We start from the raw sequence: 22085 nt of genomic DNA, 5'->3' as shown, positions 1-22085 counted from the left end.
TAGTATATTAGTAACATTAATGTACTGTTGTAGCTTTCAATTATAGCTTTCAGTTTTATTTTTTTACATTTATTAAACACAGCAAACTGATTTAAATGTTAACTAAAATGAAAATGAAAACAAAGTATAGAAATAAAAGCTAATTCTAAATATTAACAAAAACGAAGAAAATTATCTTAATACTGAAGCAACACGATTTAAAGCAACACAACACAATGCAAGAAAGCTTCTCATTATTTGTTGTAATGAAATCCATGCTATGAACATTAATGCAATGATTTGCTGCATGTATTAACGCTGACTTGTTCTGTCCGTCACAGCCGGCGCCGACAGCAGAACTGGACCGCACGGATGACATGGTCTATCATAACGTGATGGAGATGGTGAAGGTCGTGGTGCAGCTGAAGAACGATGTGAACACGCTGCCAGCCTCAGAGTACGTCAATGTGGTGAAGGTAGGTCGTCTTTGAACATTGTATTTCTTAATGCTTAATGAGTCATGTTTCTGTGTACAGTCATTATTGTCTTATTTGGCAGTCGGTAGGAATGACGTTGCGCAGTCTGATCCGCAGTGTGGACGACATCCTCCCAACTCTTCATGAGTCCATCAGAATGGAGGTAAAACATCGTCAAACTAAAGCTATTGTGAAGTAATAAACTTGAGCTATAAATTATCAAAGCTTATTTCCAAAAAATGAAAAAAAAAAAAAGGGAAACTGTTACTTTTTATTTCAATTAGATTGTTAAATTCTCTCAAATTGTGAGATAAATGATGACAATCAAGGGCGTAGAAGTAGGGACACTAGGGCCATGTCTCCAGAATATCCAGAAATTACTAAATTGTCCCTAGCCTTAATTACTGGATAGCAGTAAACTGGTTTCCTCACCTGAATATGAAAATTAATTTTCATGAAAATTAAAATTTGGATATTTTATTTGTAAACATAATACTTTTTACACTTATTTCAGTTCATGTCATGAAACTAGCGAGCTAAGCCAGTAGTAGTACTGACAGTGTCGTCTAAACATGTCTGAAGCTGAGCTACAGACAAAATGATTCAATTGAGTGAGTCATTTACACTGGAACCGCTCCGATTGATTCAAACTCCGTTCACTGATAAAAACCAGTCAGAAGAGCCATTCATTTTCAAATTTGGACATCACTTGTAATGTTTTTTTTAAAACTCCAAATCAGTTCAAACATTGCATCGTAGAATGATTCACTGTTTCAAAGCGCTCCAATCAGATTGCATATTATTTTATTCAGATCGTGACTTCAAAGCACGTATTCCAAATCATTTGAATTAGATCATAAATGATAAATGATGAAATTTTAACTTTGAATGGCAAGAAAAAGAGTTAGGCTTATTTCCAAAACTAGAAAATGTAAATTGTAAAAAACTTGTTTTCAAAAAAATCTGTTTTTTCTGGCAATTTACCTTTTTTATTTTTTTATTCCATGCCAGAAACTAGCTTGACTTTTTTTTTTCTCACAATTGTGAGTTAACATCATTATTTTTTCCGAATTGTGAGAAAAAAAATCTGAATTGTGAGATATAAACTCACAATAATAAAAGGCAGAATAGATCAAAAGTCGCAAATACCTTTTTCTATTTTTTCATTCCGTGACTTAACATCTTGTAATTTTGACTTTTTTTTCCTGAGAATTGTTTGTATATCTCAATTCTGAGTTTATATCTCACAATTAAGACTTTTGTTATCTATAAACTCGGAATTACAAGAAAAAAAGGCTATAAACTTGTAATTGCGAGAAAAAGTCTGAATCGTTAGATCGTTATTGTGAGATAAAAAGTTATTTATTACCTTTATTTTTTTGTATTCTGTGATGGGAAAAATCCATAATATTTCTATACATTAGAAAGTATAAAGTGTTGTTCTGTTTGTCAGATTGAAGGAACTCAGAAGTTGCTGAATAAGGATCTGGCCGAGCTGATCAGTAAGATGCGTCTGGCTCAGCAGAACGCCGTCACGTCTCTGAAGGAGGAGTGTAAGAAACAGATGCTGGCGGCCGCTCACACGCTGGCCATGGACTCCAAAAACCTGCTGGACGCTGTGGACCAGGCCCGAGTGCGAGCCAATGTAGCCAAACCCACCACACCCTAGATCTGATCCCTGATTGGGAATCAGACAGACGGTTTCATCCAATGAGAAAGCTGGAGGATGGATTTAACTGTAAATGACCTGGTACAACTTGCTTTATTTATGTTGCTGGATGATAATGAAAGCAGTGCTTTCGACATTAAATGTTTGCAGATGTATTTTCACAAGTGTCTACTTGTAATTGTTTTCAAAGATGTTTATTCTCAGGAAAGTTTGTGAGAGGAAATAAATACACACTTCTGCAGTTTTGTCATGTCAGAGCAGTAACTTATTTAATTCTCCAAACTTTACAAGTATGTTTTTACAGAAAAAATGCAACATCAATATAATTTGTATTTCTATACAGTACAACTGATTTAGAATCACAAAAATACCTTTAAATGCTTAGTGTTTTCAGAGCCTATAGAAATTATGAATCTTGCACATAAAAAAAAAAACACTGTATATTTTCAATATATTTTACATTTCATCGAGAGTTCACCATTTGACCACTGAAATACCATGTCCAGTCAATTTGGATTACTAAATAAAGATTTGTCAAATTAATTATGATATAAACTCACAATTCTACAAAAAAAAAAACAAATTCATAATTGCGAGATATAAACTCGTAATTGTGAGAAAGTCAGATTTGTCAGATAATAAGCTTGAATTACTTGTTTAATTTATTATTTTTAGAATTTTTTTCTTATAATTGCAAATAGGGCTGCAACAACGAATCGATTAAATCGATAAAAATCGATTACTAAAAGCGTTGGCAACGAATTTCATAATCGATTCGTTGTGTCGCGCGACGCGGAGACGTTTGATTATTAAAAAAAAAAAAAAACTTTAGTTGAGCGCGGAGCGGAGTGAACACTCGGTCTCTCTCGCGCACGGATGCTAGCAGAGTTTGGCGCCTCATAAATAAATAAAAAAATAAAAAAAAAAAAAAAAACGAGCGGAGGTAGAGGAAAGATACATGGCGGAGGCAGAGAAATCCGTGCGACCCAAGTCATCAAGGTGTGGGAGCAGGGGCGGCGTTTGCGTATGGCAGAGTTTGGCAGTTGCCATACCCTAGCCCAGTCAGGTGCTGTGAAAAATTATCCAAACTTGAGTCGCTTATAATTCGTTTTATTATTTTAAATCAGAGAGTTTTAAAAATAGTAAACCAATGATAAGCATTAAAATAACTTGTCAGTAAAACTTCGTAACGCCATTGGATCATCGAGCTCTCAGCGAGACCTCGTACCTTCACCCGCCTCCGTTCAGATTGACGCGCCGCGCACAGCCTGGAGAAGATGAGATCTCTGCTTTTTCGCAATGCAAGGGTGAATAAATAATTGGTGTTTGAATAGTACAGCGTTTTCTTTACTCAAACACTATGTCAGTAAAGGATAATGTTTTTGTGTGTTTGAAGAGTGGAGAAGAATTAGTTATTTGCTGTCTATATACGTTTTAAATATCCTGTGCATTATGTGCATAAGCGCTTAATTTGAGATTTTGGCCAAGTGTATTAAACAACAAGAAAAAACTAAGCGCCCATATAGCTACAATCAAAGTTATATAACCTGTAAAAGTTGATGAAAGCATAATGCACTTGCTGCTTCAGATAACAGTTACAGCCGTTCTAACGACAAACAAAACACTCCATCTCCGTCATTCTCTGGTCAAAACATTATTAACTCCATTTGAGCTTGATTTTCATATAATGTTAAGTGCAGGTGTCTGATACAATACCAACGCTAACGACGCAGTGTTGTTAAATTATTTAATTTTTTGCACTCCCCAAAAAAGTCTATATATTTGGCAGATGTAAAGCATACATGTGTATGTTTTTTGTGTTAGTCCATTTTTATTTTATTTTATTATTATTATAACAGCTCAGGGATGTTCAAGGAGCAACATGTTTGTGCACTTTCTAAAGATTTTAGTTCTGTTTTTGAATAAAGGGTTGGAAATGAATGCTTTTCTTTTTTTAATCCGATTCATCGATTAATCGAAAAAAATAATCGACAGATTAATCGATTATTAAAATAATCGTTAGTTGCAGCCCTAATTGCAAATCAACATTTCGCAATTCAGATAGTTTTTCTTTTTAGTTTTACTTAAAATTGCAAGGAAATAAAATCTGGATTGGTTTAGTGTTTATTGTTTTTCAGCATCTCTATAAATTATGAATTCAATTATTTATTTGTCTTTTTTTAAATATATGAAAAAATTCAATATATTTTCATTAAGCCTATGTTTTGAAATTTTAGAGCTCACATTTTGACCAATATTTTATTATTATATGTTAATATATATTTAAATATTACATTTTATTCAAATATGTTTTTATGTTTTATTTTTTTTATTTAGCCATGTTTTAATTCATTTTAAATCCATTTTTATTTAATTGCACATTTCATGAATCCTGGATTTAAATCAGTTGTTTTACACAACCATCAGCAGAGGGCGACATCGCTTATATTGTCTCATTTATCATTTTTACACAGCTGTAAAATGAAGCTATTAAGGGATATGTGTGTCAGATAGAGTCGGTTTATTAATCATTAGGTAAACCCGACTGAGACATTTTTATGTAATGATTCATTCTGGATTACAGCAGATAAAGGCCTATCCTAGTTGTTATCTAATATTTTGGCTTTAATTGCTCTTCATTGTTTGGCAAAACACTATTTTAGTTCAGTGGGCATTTCAAGTAGTAAATGTGTTTTTTCTCTCAGGTCCCATTTAAAAGTCATTGACCCACATGGTTCACAGACCCAACTTGCATAATTGCACGACCTCCGCAATATCAAAAGCATTGCATTTTCAAAGACTCGAGAAAGTTATAAATAAATAGTAGTTGCCTTCTGACCTTGGAGATAATTGCTGTTGAAAGCGGCACGAAATGCAATCTACGATTCATTGAACAGTTGGATAAAGGGTAAAGAGTGAACTGAATTGAACTGCCACCCGTCAGGGTCACATAAGCTTTGCCTCTTTCCCAAAGGTTAATTTTGCATATTGCGGCGCTGACGGTCCCGCCCTTTATGCATGGAGACAGGACTCGGGTGCAGTTTGATAATGGTAAATGTCAGGCATTCAGAGAGAGGTGACTTGTGTTTCCTGCGCTGTAACAATGAACCACATTCTCAAATAATCCCTGAAGAGCGGGTATCTCTCATCAAAGGAAAAGATGAAATAAAAATACTTTTTTCATATAACAAATGTTTGTAATGGTCCCTGGAAAAGGCCTTGGCTTCCATCAGGGAAGTCTTTATCGTCGCTCTGTATCTCGGCTCTTGAAGCGAGCGCTCAGATCATTCCTGAAATCCAGGGAGGTAAGAAGAGGCCGATCGTCCCCAGCAGGCACACGATGATGAACATCCACAGAAAGATTCGGTCAATCACCATTGCCACGTATTTCCAGTCCTCCTTGACCTGTCCAAAAGCAAACACACAGTTTGCAAAATGTCATGTGAACAGCGTAATGAGGGCAGAGACAATGAAACAGGATAGCAGTGTTGGGCTAGTTACTCAAAGAATGTAATATATTACTCATTACGAGTTACTCCTTTCAAAAGTAATATTGTTACTTTACTTACTTTCTGGAAACAGTAATTAGTTACACTACTAGTTACATTCCTTTTTCTTCACGCCCCACAGAAGGTGGTATCTTACAGATAAAATTCTTCTAGAATGTTACTAACAACATATTTCTTCCTCATCATTTGACCAAAATCCACATTGTATCGCAGTCAGAAGTTATTACAAACACTCAATAGTGATTGATAGTGACATTCAAGTAGAAGTGTTGTATTCATCTCATTAATTGTCATGTGTAGCTTGAAGCTAATTGTAATTTCTCCGTTAGCCATATACGATTATATTTCATTATGTATTTTATCAAATCACATAGAAACTGTTTAATTTTCCAAAAAGATTTTTAATTATAGTAATATAATGTACCACATGCTGATCAGAGGGATGTAATGCCAGAGTAAAGTAACGCCACAACTTTCACATGTCAGTCCTCTGTCGTGTGTGTCATGTGTCTTGTTTCCTTATTTGGTTTGCTTCCTGTCCTTGTTTAGTGTGATTGTCTGTTATTCTGTTCAGGTGTGTGTCATTATCAGTAATTATCATGTGTATTTAGTTCCTGCCTGTTTAGTTAGTTTTGGTCTGGTCTACTCGTTACTTCCCGGTGTTCCTGTTTGAGTGTCAGCCCTGCCCTGCCCTGCCCTGCCCTGCCCTGCCCTGCCCTGATCTGATGTCGTCATTAAAGACTATTATTTTGAGTTATATCCTCGTCTGCGTGTTCCTCCCTGCTGTGTGCACCGTGACATCACAACAGTGTTCAGATCATCTTTTTTCCTGACAAAATCAATATAATGCAATATTTCTATCTGCTGAATGTAAGCTTTTCCATATTCCAAGCTTGCCTGCTGCACTGGGGACATCACATGCATGTGCGAGTCGTGAAAATTATGAAAATAAATCTAAACATTATTTGATTGTTGGATTTTAAATCAGCGGGGTTGAGGCATCAAAAGTAACTAAGCTGTTTTATGGATGGTAATTGTAATATTATTACTGAAATCTTATTAGTAATTAGTTACACTACTAGTTACTGCAAAAAGTAATATTATTACAGTAACTAAGTTACTAGTAACTAGTTACTGCTCAACACTGCAGGATAGTAGACTGTCAGTCTAGTTAATAAAGAAACACCAAAGGGTTTAGAATTGTATTAATCAGCCCATTCCCACTTTATACAGTACATTTTAATTATAACAATAGTGACTTTTTTGTCATAATTGATTTTATTTCTAACTACAACTTGTTTTATACAAATCATGTCTTTGTATCTCACAAATTACGTTTTTAAAAAATGTATTTTATTACTTTATTTCGCATACATGCAACTTTATATCTTACAACTGCATTGTGTGGCAGGTTATTTTAGTATTTTTATATTTTCAGTAATCAGTGTTAGCTTAATTTTTTAGTAATTTTGTTATGTGCTCTAGTCATTGTAATTTTATTTTTCACAACTAAAACTTGATAATTCACAATGTAACTTCATAACAAATCTCAAATGACTTAACGACTTAGTATGTCATAATTATGATATTCTAAGTCATTATGAGATAAATAGGCATAACTATGATGTAAATTATGAATATGACAAAAATGCAAGCTTTTGTCATAATTTTGTCTTTTTATCTCAGAATTTTCACATAGTATGTCAGTCAACTTCATCAATTTTAATCATAATTATGATTTAGTAGGTACAGTATATATCTCATAATTTGACATTTTTTGTATTAATTTTGACTTATAATTACTTGTCATAATTTTAACTTGTATCTCATAATTTAAGTCATAATTATGAGATAAACTGAATTATTACCTAAGTCAAATTATATGTAAAAATAATGAGATAAAACTAATTTATGACATACTACTGTAAGCCACAATTATGAGATAAAGTAGATATGCATTCAAAAGTTTAATGTCATAATTTTGACTTTTTATCTCATAATTGAATTTTTAATCTCATGAAATGTACGTTTTGTCTCATAGTTATGACTTTGCTTCTCATTATTTTGACTTTTTAGTCAGAATTTCACAAAACAGAATTTTGACACAACAAATTTCATCCATTATATATTTTTTATATCATAATTATGACTTAGTATGTCATAATTTTGACTTTATCTCATAGTTGAATTTTTTTTTCACGGTAGATGTTTTATCTCATTTTTATAACTTAGTATGTCATAATTTTGACCCTTTAATATAATAAGTATAACTTTGTCAGAATTTCAAACTTTTGTCAGAATTGTGACTTGTGTCTCATAATTTGATTTTTTTTTTGTTGCATATTCACTTTTTATCTCATAATTATGACTTAGTATGTCATCCATCTGATTTATCTCATAATTTTGACTTCTCTTAATTTGATTTTAGATTTATCTAATAATTATGACTTTTGTCACAATTTTGCCATAATTTTGAATTTGTGGTATAATTATAATGCCTAAACAATGGGTTGAATGTTTGCGTCACTCACTGAGAAGTCTTCGTCCTCAGCACGCAGGTGATCAGCGATGTACCGCACCCCGTCCAGAGCTCGTAGGACACACGGTGAGAAGGTCAGACTGGGGTCTGACGTGAGATTTGTGAGATTTGCTGAACGCTGACACAGGTTCACCACGTGTCCTAACTGCTGGAGCTCGTACTTCTGGAGTAAAGGCTCCGAGTCGGACAGATGCAGAGACGTGGCGGATGGGGAAGAGATGGACGTGGATATTCCCATCCCTAACCCGAACTCCATGTCCTGACAGTTCAGCCCGTCCACATCGGTCTCCTGATGAAGCCAGCTTTTGGACTTGCTGAGGTTTGGCGTATTGCGGCGTTTCTGATCAGGTTCCGGGCGTCTCATGAAGAGCCAGCGGGGAATGAGGTCCAGGAACACCGAATGGACCCAACGGGGCATTTTATGAGTGCTTGGTGAACGATGGTGCACGTTAAGCACAAAAACAGTAATGACTATAGAGAGGGTGACAAAGATCATGGTGAAGAGCAGGTACTCTCCAATCAGTGGAATGACCAGAGACGTCGAGGGAATGATTTCGGTGATGAGCAACAAGAAAACGGTGAGGGAAAGGAGGACGGAAATACACAATGTGATCTTCTCTCCACAGTCGGATGGCAGGTAGAACACCAAGACGGTCAAACAAGAAATGAGCAAGCAGGGAATGATGAGGTTGATGGTGTAGAACAGAGGCAGACGGCGGATGATGAAGAAGTAGGTGATGTCCGGGTAGATCTCATGACAACAGTCGTATTTCTTTGTGTTGTAGGTTCCCACAGCATTGATGATGGCCCATTCACCGCTCTCCCAGTAGTCCTTCAGGTCCACGGTGCTCTCGATCTGCTCCAGATCTATCTTGGCCTTGTCGTAGGTCCAGGAGCCGAACTTCATCTTGCAGTTTTGTTGGTCGAATGGGAAGAAAGTGACGTCAATGCTGCAGGAGCTCTTGTAGATGGCTGGAGGAACCCAACTCACCTTTCCAGTGTGGAACAGGTGGGCTTTGGTCATGTGGGTCACCGCAAACTCACCGTCCGCACTGTAGACAAAACCACATGAGGTTACAGCACCATTCCATAGTTTGGACACTGTAAAAAAATTTAAATTTTTTTTTTATGTTTTTGAAAGTCTTGTATGCTCACCAAGGCTGCATTTTTAATAATTTCTCATAATTATCTAATTATGTAAACTTTAATGCTATAATTTTGACTTCATTTCATTATTATAAATTTTTTTTCTAAGTTACAGTATGAATTAGTGTATCATAATTTTGACTTTTTATCTCATTTTAACTTTTCAAAGTCATAATTTTGATGTTTTAATCTCATAAGTATGACTTAATGTGTCATAAATTTTACTTTTTATCTTATAATGTCAACATTTTGTCATAATTTGGGCTTTTTACAGTAATCTCATAATTGACTTAGTATATCATCATTTTCACTTTCACATGTCATAATTTTGACTTTTTATCTCAATTATGATTTAGTATATTATAATTTTGACACATCTAATTTCAGTTTTTTAATGTCATAATTTTGACCTTTTTTCTCGGAATTCTGACTTTTTATCTCATAGTTTTCACTTGGTATGCCATAAATATGACTTTATCTCATAATAATGGCTTTGTATGTCATAATTTTGTACTTTTTAAAATCTCATAATTTCTCAATTTTATGTGATAATATTTACTTATTAATCTTAAAATTGTGACTTTGTATGTCATAAATGCAATATTTTAAAATCATAATTATAATTTACTAAGGTATTTGTTTTCATATGTGGTGAAAATGGGCATTTATTTGATCATTTAAAAAAAACAGTAATATTGTGGAATATTTTTTTGAATTTAAGTTTTTTTTTCTTCAAAGATATTTTAACTGTACTGTTTTCCTGTGATGGCAAAGCTGAATTTTCAGCAGCCATTATTCCATCCTTTAGATATACCTTTTAAAAAATATATATATATTATTATCAGTGTTAAAAGCAGTTGTACTACTATTTGTTTTTTAATAAAAGCAATGATGCAAAAAAAAATTCTAAGGGCCATAAAAACTTGTCTTTTTTTTAACGCAAAAAAAAAAAAAAAAAAAAAATTTAATAAATAAAACTAACATTGTAACTGAAACAGAAAGTATGACCCTTTTAAAAAGTGCTTTCTGTAAAATATGGATGAATTATAGGAAGTGTCTTTGATGTATCTGGGCTACAAACTTTCTTTATGCCTCTAGGAAGATGTTCCATGACAATTGCATTAATTACTTCAAATATCTACAGCACTTTCCGTTTTTTGCTCCAGGTATCTGATGATGCAAGAGGACCTCAATTTCTCATTTGTTGAGATCAAATATGCCATCTAGATAAAGACAGACCTGGTGTTTCTGAAAATAGACGAGTCATTTGACATTTTATTAGGAGATTAAAACATGCACCTTTTTTAAATCAACTACAGCAGTGCTTAACATCTTATTTCACGCCATGTCTGGTTGATTTCACATATTAATGTTACAGAAACACCAGAGTGCTGGATCTATGGCCTGCAGATATTAATAGAGCCATTAGGACTTGTACCGTCCTCTTTCTTCCATAATTTTAACAGGACACTGTGTTAGTTTAATCATAAACTTTAATGTCCAAATAGCCAGGGCCACCTTGACAAAATATTACTGCATATGTCGTGTGTGTTACAACCTTTTACATTAATACTTACTTATTGTATAAAACAATATCAGGCACCCAAATCATCTCTGACGGGACTCTAATAGATGTCACATTATCAAATTCTGATGGATTCCAGCGCAGTTTATAATCGTTCCATTCCTGTAGAGGTCAGAGGTCAAACAGTCACATTTGGGCATATATAGTAATTATATATAGCCAAATTAAAAAATATATAAAACATTGTATAAAATCATGTAAATGATATATGAACAAAAACCCTCTGTAAAAAAATCTTTAGACTATAGACTTTAGGAATAAAACTGTAAAAGTTGGTGTACGTAAGTGGGCTTTTTAAAATATATATAGAACATAATTATTGCATTTGTTTTCACTATATGATTTTTATCTGAAGGGTTCATGAATTATATCAGTTGAGCTTTGACCACAATATAGTTAAATATTAAGACTGTCACCTGTTTCAGCCAAACGTTTGTTGTCATCATTTGATTCTTCTCATCCTGTAGAATATCAAAGTAGGAAATAAGCATCAAAAATATATAAATTTGGTCTGGTAGATGAATAAATCCCACAGATTTACACTGGAGAAGCGATTCAAGCTGAAGCACCACTCACGTTTTCATCAGAAATGTAAAAATCATATTAGCATTTACAGTTCTTCAGTTCTCTGATTTTTATGAGGCAAAAAATGAATGCACTCAAGATGGTCTTATTGCATTAATGCTTATAATTTGTGATGTTAACCAGGACTCTTTCTTGTAATGTTTTCAAGGTAAGCATCAAAAACATGCAAAATATCAACTTACCACATCAATAAGCTGGGCGATCGAGAGGCCAAATTTGACAATAACAACATCGCTGATATTCCGCACGGGTCTGGACCACTTATTGTAACCGATGAAGAGTTTTTTAAAGAGTTTGTCCTCTGCATGTGCATGGATCCAATCGTCTGATAATGCTGCAAGAGATATTCATAGACAAATAGAGAGTTTCTGACAGGTCTTGATCATGCAAATTTATTTTACTCAGTGCCATTGCGACTTTCAGTGACAATTAAGATACTAAATCATACACATCTTCTACAGTTTGGTATAAATGTTAAATCTTATGCAATATGATACACAATATGCTCCACAATATGGAGTCGGTCTGTAATTTATGTATTTTTTTATTTTTTATTATTTGCTCAGATTTGCATTTATATTAGGCATAGTAAAAGTAGTTTTAGCCGTTTTCAGCCACTAATTATTTTCTTTCAACTTCCATGTTCTCTAAGCTATTTTATAAAGAGTCCTCTTATTTGAGGTTGCGGATGATTGTCCTGACAAAACTTGATACGTGAAGACCCTCTGGAAAATAATAAAAAATAAATAAATAAAAGAAAGAAAGAAAGAAACATTTAGTTTTTATGAAAGTTTGTTTCCACCACGGAATAAAAAATAACTAATAATAATAAATAAAAAATTTAATTTATAAATAAAAATGTACGATTTTTTTTTCTTGCAACCCTGAATTTATATCTCAAAATTACGACTTTTCCCCTTGCAATTATGAATTATAAATGTACAAAAGTCGGAATTGTGAGATTAAAAGTTGCAATTACCTTTTTTATTTTTCATTTCATGAAGAAAACAAAGAAAGTGTTTATATCTCATAATTCTGCCTTTTTTTCAAAAGTCAGAACTGTGAGATGAAAGTTCATTTCTGCCCAGGGAAAAAGGTGTTGCAATTACCATCCAATCTAGTGTTTTAGATTTTTAAAGAAATGTTTAATTCTAATTAAAAAATAATAATTTTCTTAGCAATACAAGGCATATTTGTTAAACGAAATCTATGTGGGGAACAATTTAAAGCGTGTTTCTCGTGTAATTCGATGTACGTCCGGTTTAAGCCCCACTCACTTCCGATTTTATCCGAATACAGATACTGATTGTGGAGATACAGATTGGCTCTGCCGCACACCCCTAGTGACAACTGATTAATTCAACACTGTAATTGATTACAAAGTGTCTGATAAATGTTTTGGAAATGTACTGTAGAAGATGCACAGCACTGAATAGGTCACAGCTGAGGTCACTCACACTAACTGAGTTATGGCTGGGTAAAATAAGAGGCTGGCCGAGCACAGCCGCCTCCTCACTGTAATTACTATTCGTTCCTTAATCACTGCAGTCAGCTCTAATTAATCCAGCCGTCCGGTGATTTGTGATGTTTTTTCTTAGAGGGTGGACACTTCATATTAGAAAGCTGAGTGGAGTCGCACAGAAACACCAACCAGTGCAATACAAAAACACAGAGTGTGTTGAAGTGGGGTCAAAAAATCTGAAAATGCTGCTATTTTGCATTCTTTTGAGTTGAATTTAAAAACTGAATATTAATTTCAGAATGTCCACTTGATTTAAGAATGTTCCAATTAAAGAGCTTTAATGCAATGTGGTCTGAGACTTTTACATCCCATTGTATATGAATAAGCACTGAATTTTTAGCTTAAAATATTGCCTGTGGACTTAATATAATATGAAATATGATTAAACACGTAGACTTTTATGCAGGAAAATCGTGGTTAAAATGTTATTAATATGCATTTTAAGTACCTGATCGACTGATATTTGAAGAGAATAAGACTCAATTAACACTCGATACTTCTTCTAAAACTTTTTGATTATACTTTGCATGACACTGTAATGTTTCATTCGCAAATATGATTTGAAACACGCAAATTAACTGAATAATTCGATTTCCATCATTCCGTAAAATATAATTTCACTAATTAAAAAAGAACTGTGCACTTACCAGGTTTAACGTGTTCCAGAATAAGGAAGAACAGCGGCAGATTCTTCAAAAATAATTTGAAATGATTTTGCTCCATGTCCATCCGCAGAAGTCTAGAAGCGTGTGAAACGGCCTGTCATGATTGTATGTGCTGATCGTGCAGTGGTTATGATAGTGCTGCTCTGGATCAGCATCAGACTCACTGAGCGGCTCTGACGGACTGTGAGCCAATGATGATGCTGTGCGTCTCCATAGAGGATCAGTCAGAGGCGTTTACATTGTGAAATAAGTCTTCAGTTTGGTACTAGAAAGGACCAAATACTCAAAACTTTAATTATTCATTTTTATTAAATATAAATAAATAAATATTTACATGACACCATTTGTTTTAGGATTAGCCAATCAGCGAAAAGCACCGCCTACTTTGAATTCAATTCATCACATATAGCTAAATAAATCGGTACAATTATTGAATGACTTATTACAGTAAATAATTTGTTATGCATTACATATAATAAATGTATTTCTATTATATTTTATTATTTATATTATTATAAATATTACAATCTTATATAATCTATAAAAACATTTAGATTTTTTGTTATGATGTTATGATTGTTTAAGCATATTATTAGTGTTTGGGCATATTACTAGTGTGAAAATGCATGTTATAAAATAATAATTGTTTATAAATTTAAATACTGAAATATAAATCAGTACATTTAATTATTGACATTTAATTCTATCATTTAACTTATGTAGGCCTACTACATGTATTTTTTATTATACTTCAATATTAATATTAAAAATCTAAAATTCTTATACAGTGAGGAAAATAAGTATTTGAACACCCTGCTATTTTGCAAGTTCTCCCACTTAGAAATCATGGAGGGGTCTGAAATTGTCATCGTAGGTGCATGTCCACTGTGAGAGACATAATCTAAAAAAAAAAATCCAGAAATCACAATGTATGATTTTTTAACTATTTATTTGTATGATACAGCTGCAAATAAGTATTTGAACACCTGTCTATCAGCTAGAATTCTGACCCTCAAAGACCTGTTAGTCTGCCTTTAAAATGTCCACCTCCACTCCATTTATTATCCTAAATTAGATGGACCTGTTTGAGGTCGTTAGCTGCATAAAGACACCTGTCCACCCCATACAATCAGTAAGAATCCAACTACTAACATGGCCAAGACCAAAGAGCTGTCCAAAGACACGAAAGACAAAATTGTACACCTCCACAAGGTTGGAAAGGGCTACGGGGAAATTGCCAAGCAGCTTGGTGAAAAAAGGTCCACTGTTGGAGCAATCATTAGAAAATGGAAGAAGCTAAACATGACTGTCAATCTCCCTCGGACTGGGGCTCCATGCAAGATCTCACCTCGTGGGGTCTCAATGATCCTAAGAAAGGTGAGAAATCAGCCCAGAACTACACGGGAGGAGCTGGTCAATGACCTGAAAAGAGCTGGGACCACCGTTTCCAAGGTTACTGTTGGTAATACACTAAGACGTCATGGTTTGAAATCATGCATGGCACGGAAGGTTCCCCTGCTTAAACCAGCACATGTCCAGCCCGACTTAAGTTTGCCAATGACCATTTGGATGATCCAGAGGAGTCATGGGAGAAAGTCATGTGGTCAGATGAGACCAAAATAGAATTTTTTGGTCATAATTCCACTAAACGTGTTTGGAGGAAGAAGAATGATGAGTACCATCCCAAGAACACCATCCCTACTGTGAAGCATGTTGGTGGTAGCATCATGCTTTGGGGGTGTTTTTCTGCACATGGGACAGGGCGACTGCACTGTATTAAGGAGAGGATGACCGGGGCCATGTATTGCGAGATTTTGGGGAACAACCTCCTTCCCTCAGTTAGAGCATTGAAGATGGGTCGAGGCTGGGTCTTCCAACATGACAATGACCCGAAGCACACAGCCAGGATAACCAAGGAGTGGCTCTGTAAGAAGCATATCAAGGTTCTGGCGTGGCCTAGCCAGTCTCCAGACCTAAACCCAATAGAGAATCTTTGGAGGGAGCTCAAACTCCGTGTTTCTCAGCGACAGGCCAGAAACCTGACTGATCTAGAGAAGATCTGTGTGGAGGTGGGCCAAAATCCCTCCTGCAGTGTGTGCAAACCTGGTGAAAAACTACAGGAAACGTTTGACCTCTGTAATTGCAAACAAAGGCTACTGTACCAAATATTAACATTGATTTTCTCAGGTGTTCAAATACTTATTTGCAGCTGTATCATACAAATAAATAGTTAAAAAATCTTACATTGTGATTTCTGGATTTTTTATTTTAGATTATGTCTCTCACAGTGGACATGCACCTACGATGACAATTTCAGACCCCTCCATGATTTCTAAGTGGGAGAACTTGCAAAATAGCAGGGTGTTCAAATACTTATTTTCCTCACTGTATATCTGCTGGATCTATCTGCCGCTTTTGACGCTCTGAATCATAAGATCCTCCTGTCCACCCTCTCATCACTGGGCATCACTGGGATTCCACTTCGCTGGTTTGAATCCTATCTCACAGGTAGTTCATTCAGGGTGGCCTGGGGAGGGGAGGTATTCAAAGCACATCAACTGGTCACTGGGGTTCCTCAGGGATCGGTTCTTGGACCCCTCCTCTTCTGCATATACACTACATCACTGGGTCCCAACATACAGGCACATGGTTTCTACTACCACTGCTATGCTGATGATACACATCTCTATCTCTCCTTTTAAACAGATGATCCAACAGTGGCTGCACGGATATCAGGCTGTCTGGTGGACATCTCGGCATGGATGAAAGAACATCACCTACAGCTCAACCTGGCAAAGACTGAGCTCCTTGTCTTCTCTGCCACTCCAACTCTACAGCATGATTTCCAGCTAGGTTCATCAATAATTACCCCATCAACTTCGGTCAGAAATCTTGGTGTAATCATTGATGACCAGCTGACTTTCAAAGTCCACATTGCAAAAACTGCTCGATCATGCAGGTTTGCATTGCACAACATCAGAAAGTTCAGGCCCTTTCTAACGGAGCATGGTGCACAACTTCTTGTCCAGGCCCTTGTCATTTCTAGGCTGGACTACTGCAATGCTCCTCTGGCTGAACTTCCACCATGCTCAATCAAACCTCTACAAATGATTCCGAATGCAGCGGCACGTCTGGTCTTCAACGTCACACCTCATTTTATCTCCCTGCACTGGCTACCGATTGCGGCTCGCATCAAGTTCAAGACATCGATGCTTGTGTTTTGCGTATAGAACAACCACAGGCTCAGCACCCGCCTACTTCCACTCACTATTACGAATCTACATTCCCTCCAGAAGTCTGAGATCCTCTAGTGAGCGACGCCTCGTGGTACCATCACAGAGAGGCAATAAATCAGTTTCCAGAACATTTTCATTCCTGGCTGGTGGAATGATCAAAACAAACAAACAAAAAAGGAACAAACAACAGCAAAAAAACCCTTGCTTCTCTTTACTTAATCCCCAAACTAGCTTGTACTTATTTGAACAATGCCTGAAACTTGGCATTACAAGCACTTCCTGTGTCTATTTGCCTCTTTGAGATGAATCGCTTAATGTATTCCCCAATTGTAAGTCGCTTTAGATAAAAGCATCTGCTAAATGAATAAATTTAAATGTAAATAAAAAACATTTTCAGATTTTTTGCTTTGATTTTTGTAGTGATTATGATGACAATGTTATGATTTTCTAAAGACAATTGAAAATGCATATTATGAAATAACAATAATAGTTTTCTATAAAGCTTTTCTTTAAATATATTAGGCTACATTTAATTATTTACTTTATTAATAATGTTTTGTGCATTATAATACACATATATTTTTGGCATATTTGAATATTCATATATATATATATATATATATATATATATTGTTTAATATTTCTTTAATATATTATATATTATTTAATAATCATTTATATTTACTTGACATATTGCATGTTAAAAAAAAGGCATTTACAACGTTTTACAAAGTTTGAGATTAACATAACTTTTTTGACTTTTGAGCTCTTTTAACTACTACAATAAAGGCTTGGCTTATGAATATTAAATAGGTCCTGTTGACGTTGCTTAGCAACATTCCTGGAGCTTCTCATGGGTATGTTCTACTTGAAGCGGCACAGCGCAGAATGATCAGTGTATGACATCAAAGTTCCGCGAGAGTGATTCGAAAGCATAAAGATCTGTCGGCTCTCTTATCGCTCTCGCGGTACTTTGATGTCATACACTGATCATTCTGCGCAGCACCGCATCAAGTCGAACACACCTAACGAGACGCATAGGATTCGTAAACTCCTCAACTGTTCATCGCTCCCTTTAACCGTCGTCTGCCTTTCAGCCAATCAGTGACGACAACGTGATTAATATTCATTAACTATTCCTCTGTCATAGTAGAACTCGTAGTATTTACGTCAGAGACAGTTAAAACTCTGGCAGTGCCAGTCTTTCCAGCATTAGTTTACAAGTTGCTAATTGTACTGCGGTAACTGTGATACAGCGATCTTCCTGCGTCCAGAAATCAGAATCTGCTCATCAGGTAAACATAAAAGTTCACCGAACTTTATGACAGCATTGCGCAATGAACTTTGTAGGCTACTGTAAACATTGTGTGTAAGTTATTTGTCCTGGCAGAAGAGGCAAGCAAGTAACTTACAAGTCGTGTAACGTTAATGTTTTCTGCCCTGTGTTTCCTTTTTACCCAGAGACTTGTTAGTTTTGAATAAAAGAAAATAAAAACTAGTTTCCAATGAAGAAGGCAGTGTTGTTTAATTTGTGGGGTGGTGTTGTTACACCCCATCTCGCCCAGACGTTTCAGAAGTTTGAGGAAACTACTGGCATTTCGAGGTATGTGACTATATAAAATAAAAATAAAAGTTTATTTATTCTAAAGGTATTTATTATTTCTATTTTATGTCAAATAAAAATGTAATACATTTGTTTATATATATATATATATATATGTGTGTGTGTGTGTGTCTGTGTGTATATATATGTATATATATATATATATATATATATATATATATATATATAATTTGTATGCTTTGCTTTTTCTTTTAATGTAATATTTCATTACCAATACTGTTTTGCTCTAGGGGCTTCATAGAGAATGTAATTGCAAAACTTGGCAGTGAGAATGCACTGTATCGCTTGGAGAAAGGAAAAGTCACCCTAACTCAGGTTATTTTCATTCATTCATAAAATGTATTCATGCATGTGACATGACAGCATGCATGCATTCTTTAGTGCAACAAAAATATTTACTCTTGCGTAAATGGTTTCACATATCAGATGATTCCTGAGTTTGAAGCTGAGTGTCGGAAGGTTGCTGCCGATCAGGGACTTTCTTTACCTGCACAATTCTCAGCTCAGAAGCTTTTCAGTGACATTGGGCAGGTAGAATTCAACAAGTCGGTTCTTGATGCTGCAGCTGTCCTCCGTCGTCATGGTATGTTGCTTTTGTATTGCAAGGTTTTGAATAAACCTTTTATCTTTTTCTGCTGAATTGTTGATTTGTCTCTTAAAGAAATAGTTAATCCAAAAATTTAAATCAGCTAAAACTTTACTCACCCTCAGGCCATCCAAGATGTAGATGGGTTTGTTTCTTCATCAGAACAGATTTGGACAAATGCAGTGAATGGGTGCCGTCAGAATGACAGTCCAAACAGCTAATAAAAACATCACAATAATCCACATCACTCCAGTCCATCAATTAATGTGTTGTGAACTGAAAAGCCGTGAGTTCATTATCCATAATTACCCTTCCTCCAGTGAAAAAGTCCATCTCCTGTTGTCCATCAACATATTTGTTTGTAACTGTGCTTGATCTGCGCATATTTCTCTCCTGATTCAGACGAGATTACTTTTTCACTGGAGAAAGCAGTATTATGGATATAGGTATAGTCAATAGTTTGAAGTTAAAAACATCTTAATGATGGATTTGTTTCTTACAAGCACACAGCTTTTTGCTTCACAAGACATTAATTAATGGACTGGAGTGGTGTGGATTACTTTTGGATTGTTTTTATTAATTGTTAATTAAATCTCAGCAGATTTAAATTTTGGGGTTAACTTTTCCTTTAAGGCATCTCTACTTGCGTCCTGGCCAATATCTGGGTGGATGACACTGATCAGAGAGATGGCGTCGCTAGGATTCTCTCCGTATTGGAAAGCCGTTTCAACCTGGTTGTGAGATCTTGCCATGCTGGTGTCAGAATCCCAGAGCCAGACATCTTTACCAATGCCCTTGAGAAACTTGCGCTTAAACCTCAAGAAGTAAGAGCAGTAAATAATTTCAGAAGCTCTCCAATTGGAAAGAGCGAATTCGAAAGCTGCTAGTTAAGGATGTGACCAAATGCTCTTATAATTTACTTGTTTAAGGCAGTCTGGCTGGATGTGGATGAAGAAAGTATCAAGGCAGCTGAAGGTTTGGGAATGAAGGCTGTTCAAATCAAGGACATCACTGAGGCTCTTAAGGAAGTCCAGAAGCTTACAGAAATAGAGGTGAGGAATTCTGACCCTAAACCTTGTAATTCCATTGATACACTGTAAAAAAAAATTACGGTAAAAGAAATGCTACAGTAAAAAAACAGTTAATTGGTTAACAGCAGGTTCCCTTTTTATATATAATAACTGTAATGAAAAACTATAATAAATCTAAAAATACTGTTAAATTTACAGTTTTCGAAGTTAAAAAGAACAAGTCATCTTATAATTTACAGTGAAAAAAAACATAAATGACCTTTGTCATTTAATGGTTTTATTGGATAATTTGACAGGTCACCAGTGATCTCCAGCCACCGTCTTGTGATCCTGAAATTGTCTCTCATGGATATGTGAATATTAAGGTAATTTTATAATGCTTATCTCTGTTTTAATTGTGCCAAAGTTCACTGGCAGTGTGCTATTTTTAGCAAGGGTCATAAAAAGTGTGTTCCTCTGTTTGTCAGCCTGGCGTGAGGATCCACTATGTGGACTTGGGAGATGGACCGCCTGTTCTCCTGTGCCATGGCTTCCCTGAGAGTTGGTTTTCCTGGAGGTATCAGGTGAGGAACCTCAAATCTTTCAACTGATACAACCGGAATCCAGGCCTTTGAAGGTAGTGAGATTATTGTGAATCTCATAGCTTAGTGGTTAAAGATCAGGGCTGGTAACCCGCAGGTATTGGGTTTAAACGCCAAAAGCAGTAATTCATGAGCTTTCACTATTATACCTTTGAATACGGCTCCAGGGGAATTGGAATAATGTAAGTTGCTTTGAATAATGAAAAGAAGAACGGAGCCTTTTCACAGACTGTGATGACGCAATGAGTTATATTATGCAATCTAGCAACTTTTTTGTAGTTTCATTTTTAAAAGATTGAATGCATATTTATAACCCTGTACTCTGTGTTTTATTACCTTAGTATTAAATTACAGAAGATTGGTTAATGCTGCCGAGTGAGTGTTTCTAGTGATGGCAATCGTAATCAATCTCTCTATATTTTTTACTCTTTTGGAAAGTCATAGAAATGGTAAAGTTTTTTTTTATTATTTGCTGTTGGAGCAAATGGAAATGCAAAAAATCATTTCTTGTAGTGAAGTTTACCCAACTATGATGACTTGTGCGTCTGAGATCCCTGGAAATGTGAAAGGATGCCATAGTGTAATGCAAGAGGTTTTTTTTAACCGTTCTAAATCACCCTTCTGTGGCACTTTAGTGCTTATTATTATATCTCTCACTTGGGATTAGGTTTGAACAAAACCTGTCATAGAGACCTTGGGATGGTTTCTTTGAGTCAGTAAGAAATCACCTAATATCCTGTCAACTTGGTAGCAATGTATTAATAACACTCAGAACACCTTAACAACCACATAGCAATGTCCTGGCAACCACTTAGAACCCAAGTGCCACTCAAGTACTATATCCTTCAGGTGTTATTGTTTTTTGTTTATTGTTTCTCATCAGATTCCTGCTTTGGCCAATGCTGGATTCAGGGTTCTAGCTCTTGACATGAAAGGCTACGGTGACTCCACTGCTCCACCAGGTCAGTTAGAATTATACAGTATGTCTAATGCTTTGTTTTTTATTTTACATTACATTTACATGCTTTTATCCAAAGTGATTAACTAAAGAGGAACAAATGTGCTTCATCAAGAAGCCATCAATATGCGTAATATACAATGCCAGACTTGTCTGACAACTAGATTAGGAAGCAAGCTAGTGAAGAGGAGAATTTCTTTGTGAGTAAGTGATTTGGTTCAAGAGTGTGGCATGGTTACAAAAAGAGGTCTTCAGCTGCTTCTTGAAAAATGTGATTGTTTCAGCAGTCCGGGTAGATGTTGGCAGCACGTTCCACCAGAGAGGAACAGAGAGGGTGAAGGTTTTGGCGAGTGGCTTTTTGCATTGTTGTGAAAGCAAAAAAAGATATCACTTA

General features: G+C 35.4%; 3 protein-coding genes across 7 annotated transcripts in view; 2 read left to right on the top strand and 1 right to left on the bottom strand.

Moving 5' to 3' along the window:
- Window positions 1-2279, top strand: part of ptk2ba (protein tyrosine kinase 2 beta, a) — a 43146-nt gene extending 40867 nt beyond the window's left edge. For all 4 annotated transcript variants that reach the window (XM_058748572.1, XM_058748574.1, XM_058748571.1 and 1 more), the window contains 3 exons: window positions 321-455; window positions 538-618; window positions 1909-2279. In XM_058748572.1, the coding sequence (XP_058604555.1) occupies window positions 321-455; window positions 538-618; window positions 1909-2124 (432 nt within the window). In that variant the 3' untranslated portion in view covers window positions 2125-2279. The remainder of the gene's footprint in view (window positions 1-320; window positions 456-537; window positions 619-1908) is intronic.
- Window positions 2280-3895: 1616 nt separating this feature from the next.
- chrna2a (cholinergic receptor, nicotinic, alpha 2a (neuronal)) lies at window positions 3896-11364 on the bottom strand. Its single transcript, XM_058748575.1, has 4 exons — window positions 11320-11364; window positions 10896-11005; window positions 8165-9224; window positions 3896-5529 (listed from the first exon to the last, which is right to left on the bottom strand). Exons 1-4 carry the CDS (start codon window positions 11347-11349, stop codon window positions 5404-5406), a joined length of 1326 nt encoding a protein of 441 aa, XP_058604558.1. The 5' UTR covers window positions 11350-11364; the 3' UTR covers window positions 3896-5403.
- A 6569-nt stretch (window positions 11365-17933) lies between these two features.
- Window positions 17934-22085, top strand: part of ephx2 (epoxide hydrolase 2, cytoplasmic) — a 32137-nt gene continuing 27985 nt past the window's right edge. The window contains exons 1-9 of one of the 2 annotated variants that reach the window (XM_058748306.1): window positions 17934-18206; window positions 18373-18514; window positions 18766-18850; window positions 18962-19118; window positions 19755-19945; window positions 20051-20173; window positions 20449-20517; window positions 20620-20715; window positions 21617-21695. In XM_058748306.1, coding sequence (XP_058604289.1) covers window positions 18417-18514; window positions 18766-18850; window positions 18962-19118; window positions 19755-19945; window positions 20051-20173; window positions 20449-20517; window positions 20620-20715; window positions 21617-21695 — 898 coding nt within the window. In that variant the 5' untranslated portion in view covers window positions 17934-18206; window positions 18373-18416. Of the gene's footprint in view, window positions 18207-18279; window positions 18515-18765; window positions 18851-18961; window positions 19119-19754; window positions 19946-20050; window positions 20174-20448; window positions 20518-20619; window positions 20716-21616; window positions 21696-22085 lie in introns of those variants that run through there. The other variant, XM_058748307.1, reaches the window with a different exon arrangement.

Source organism: Onychostoma macrolepis, chromosome 17 (genome assembly GCF_012432095.1).
Source record: "Onychostoma macrolepis isolate SWU-2019 chromosome 17, ASM1243209v1, whole genome shotgun sequence".
In the NCBI taxonomy this organism is placed as follows: Eukaryota; Metazoa; Chordata; class Actinopteri; order Cypriniformes; family Cyprinidae; genus Onychostoma; species Onychostoma macrolepis.
Note: the sequence above shows the minus strand (reverse complement) of the source record. Positions and strands in the feature narration are given on the sequence as shown.

Excerpts from the sequence above, each read along its gene's own strand:
- chrna2a (XM_058748575.1), bottom strand. The coding sequence starts at position 11,349 with ATGATGACAACAAACGTTTGGCTGAAACAG. Across the intron at positions 11,006-11,319 it reads CAAACGTTTGGCTGAAACAG|GAATGGAACGATTATAAACT; the intron begins GTGACAGTCTTA and ends TGACCTCTACAG. Across the intron at positions 5,530-8,164 it reads CTGAGGACGAAGACTTCTCA|GTCAAGGAGGACTGGAAATA; the intron begins GTGAGTGACGCA and ends GCTTTTGGACAG.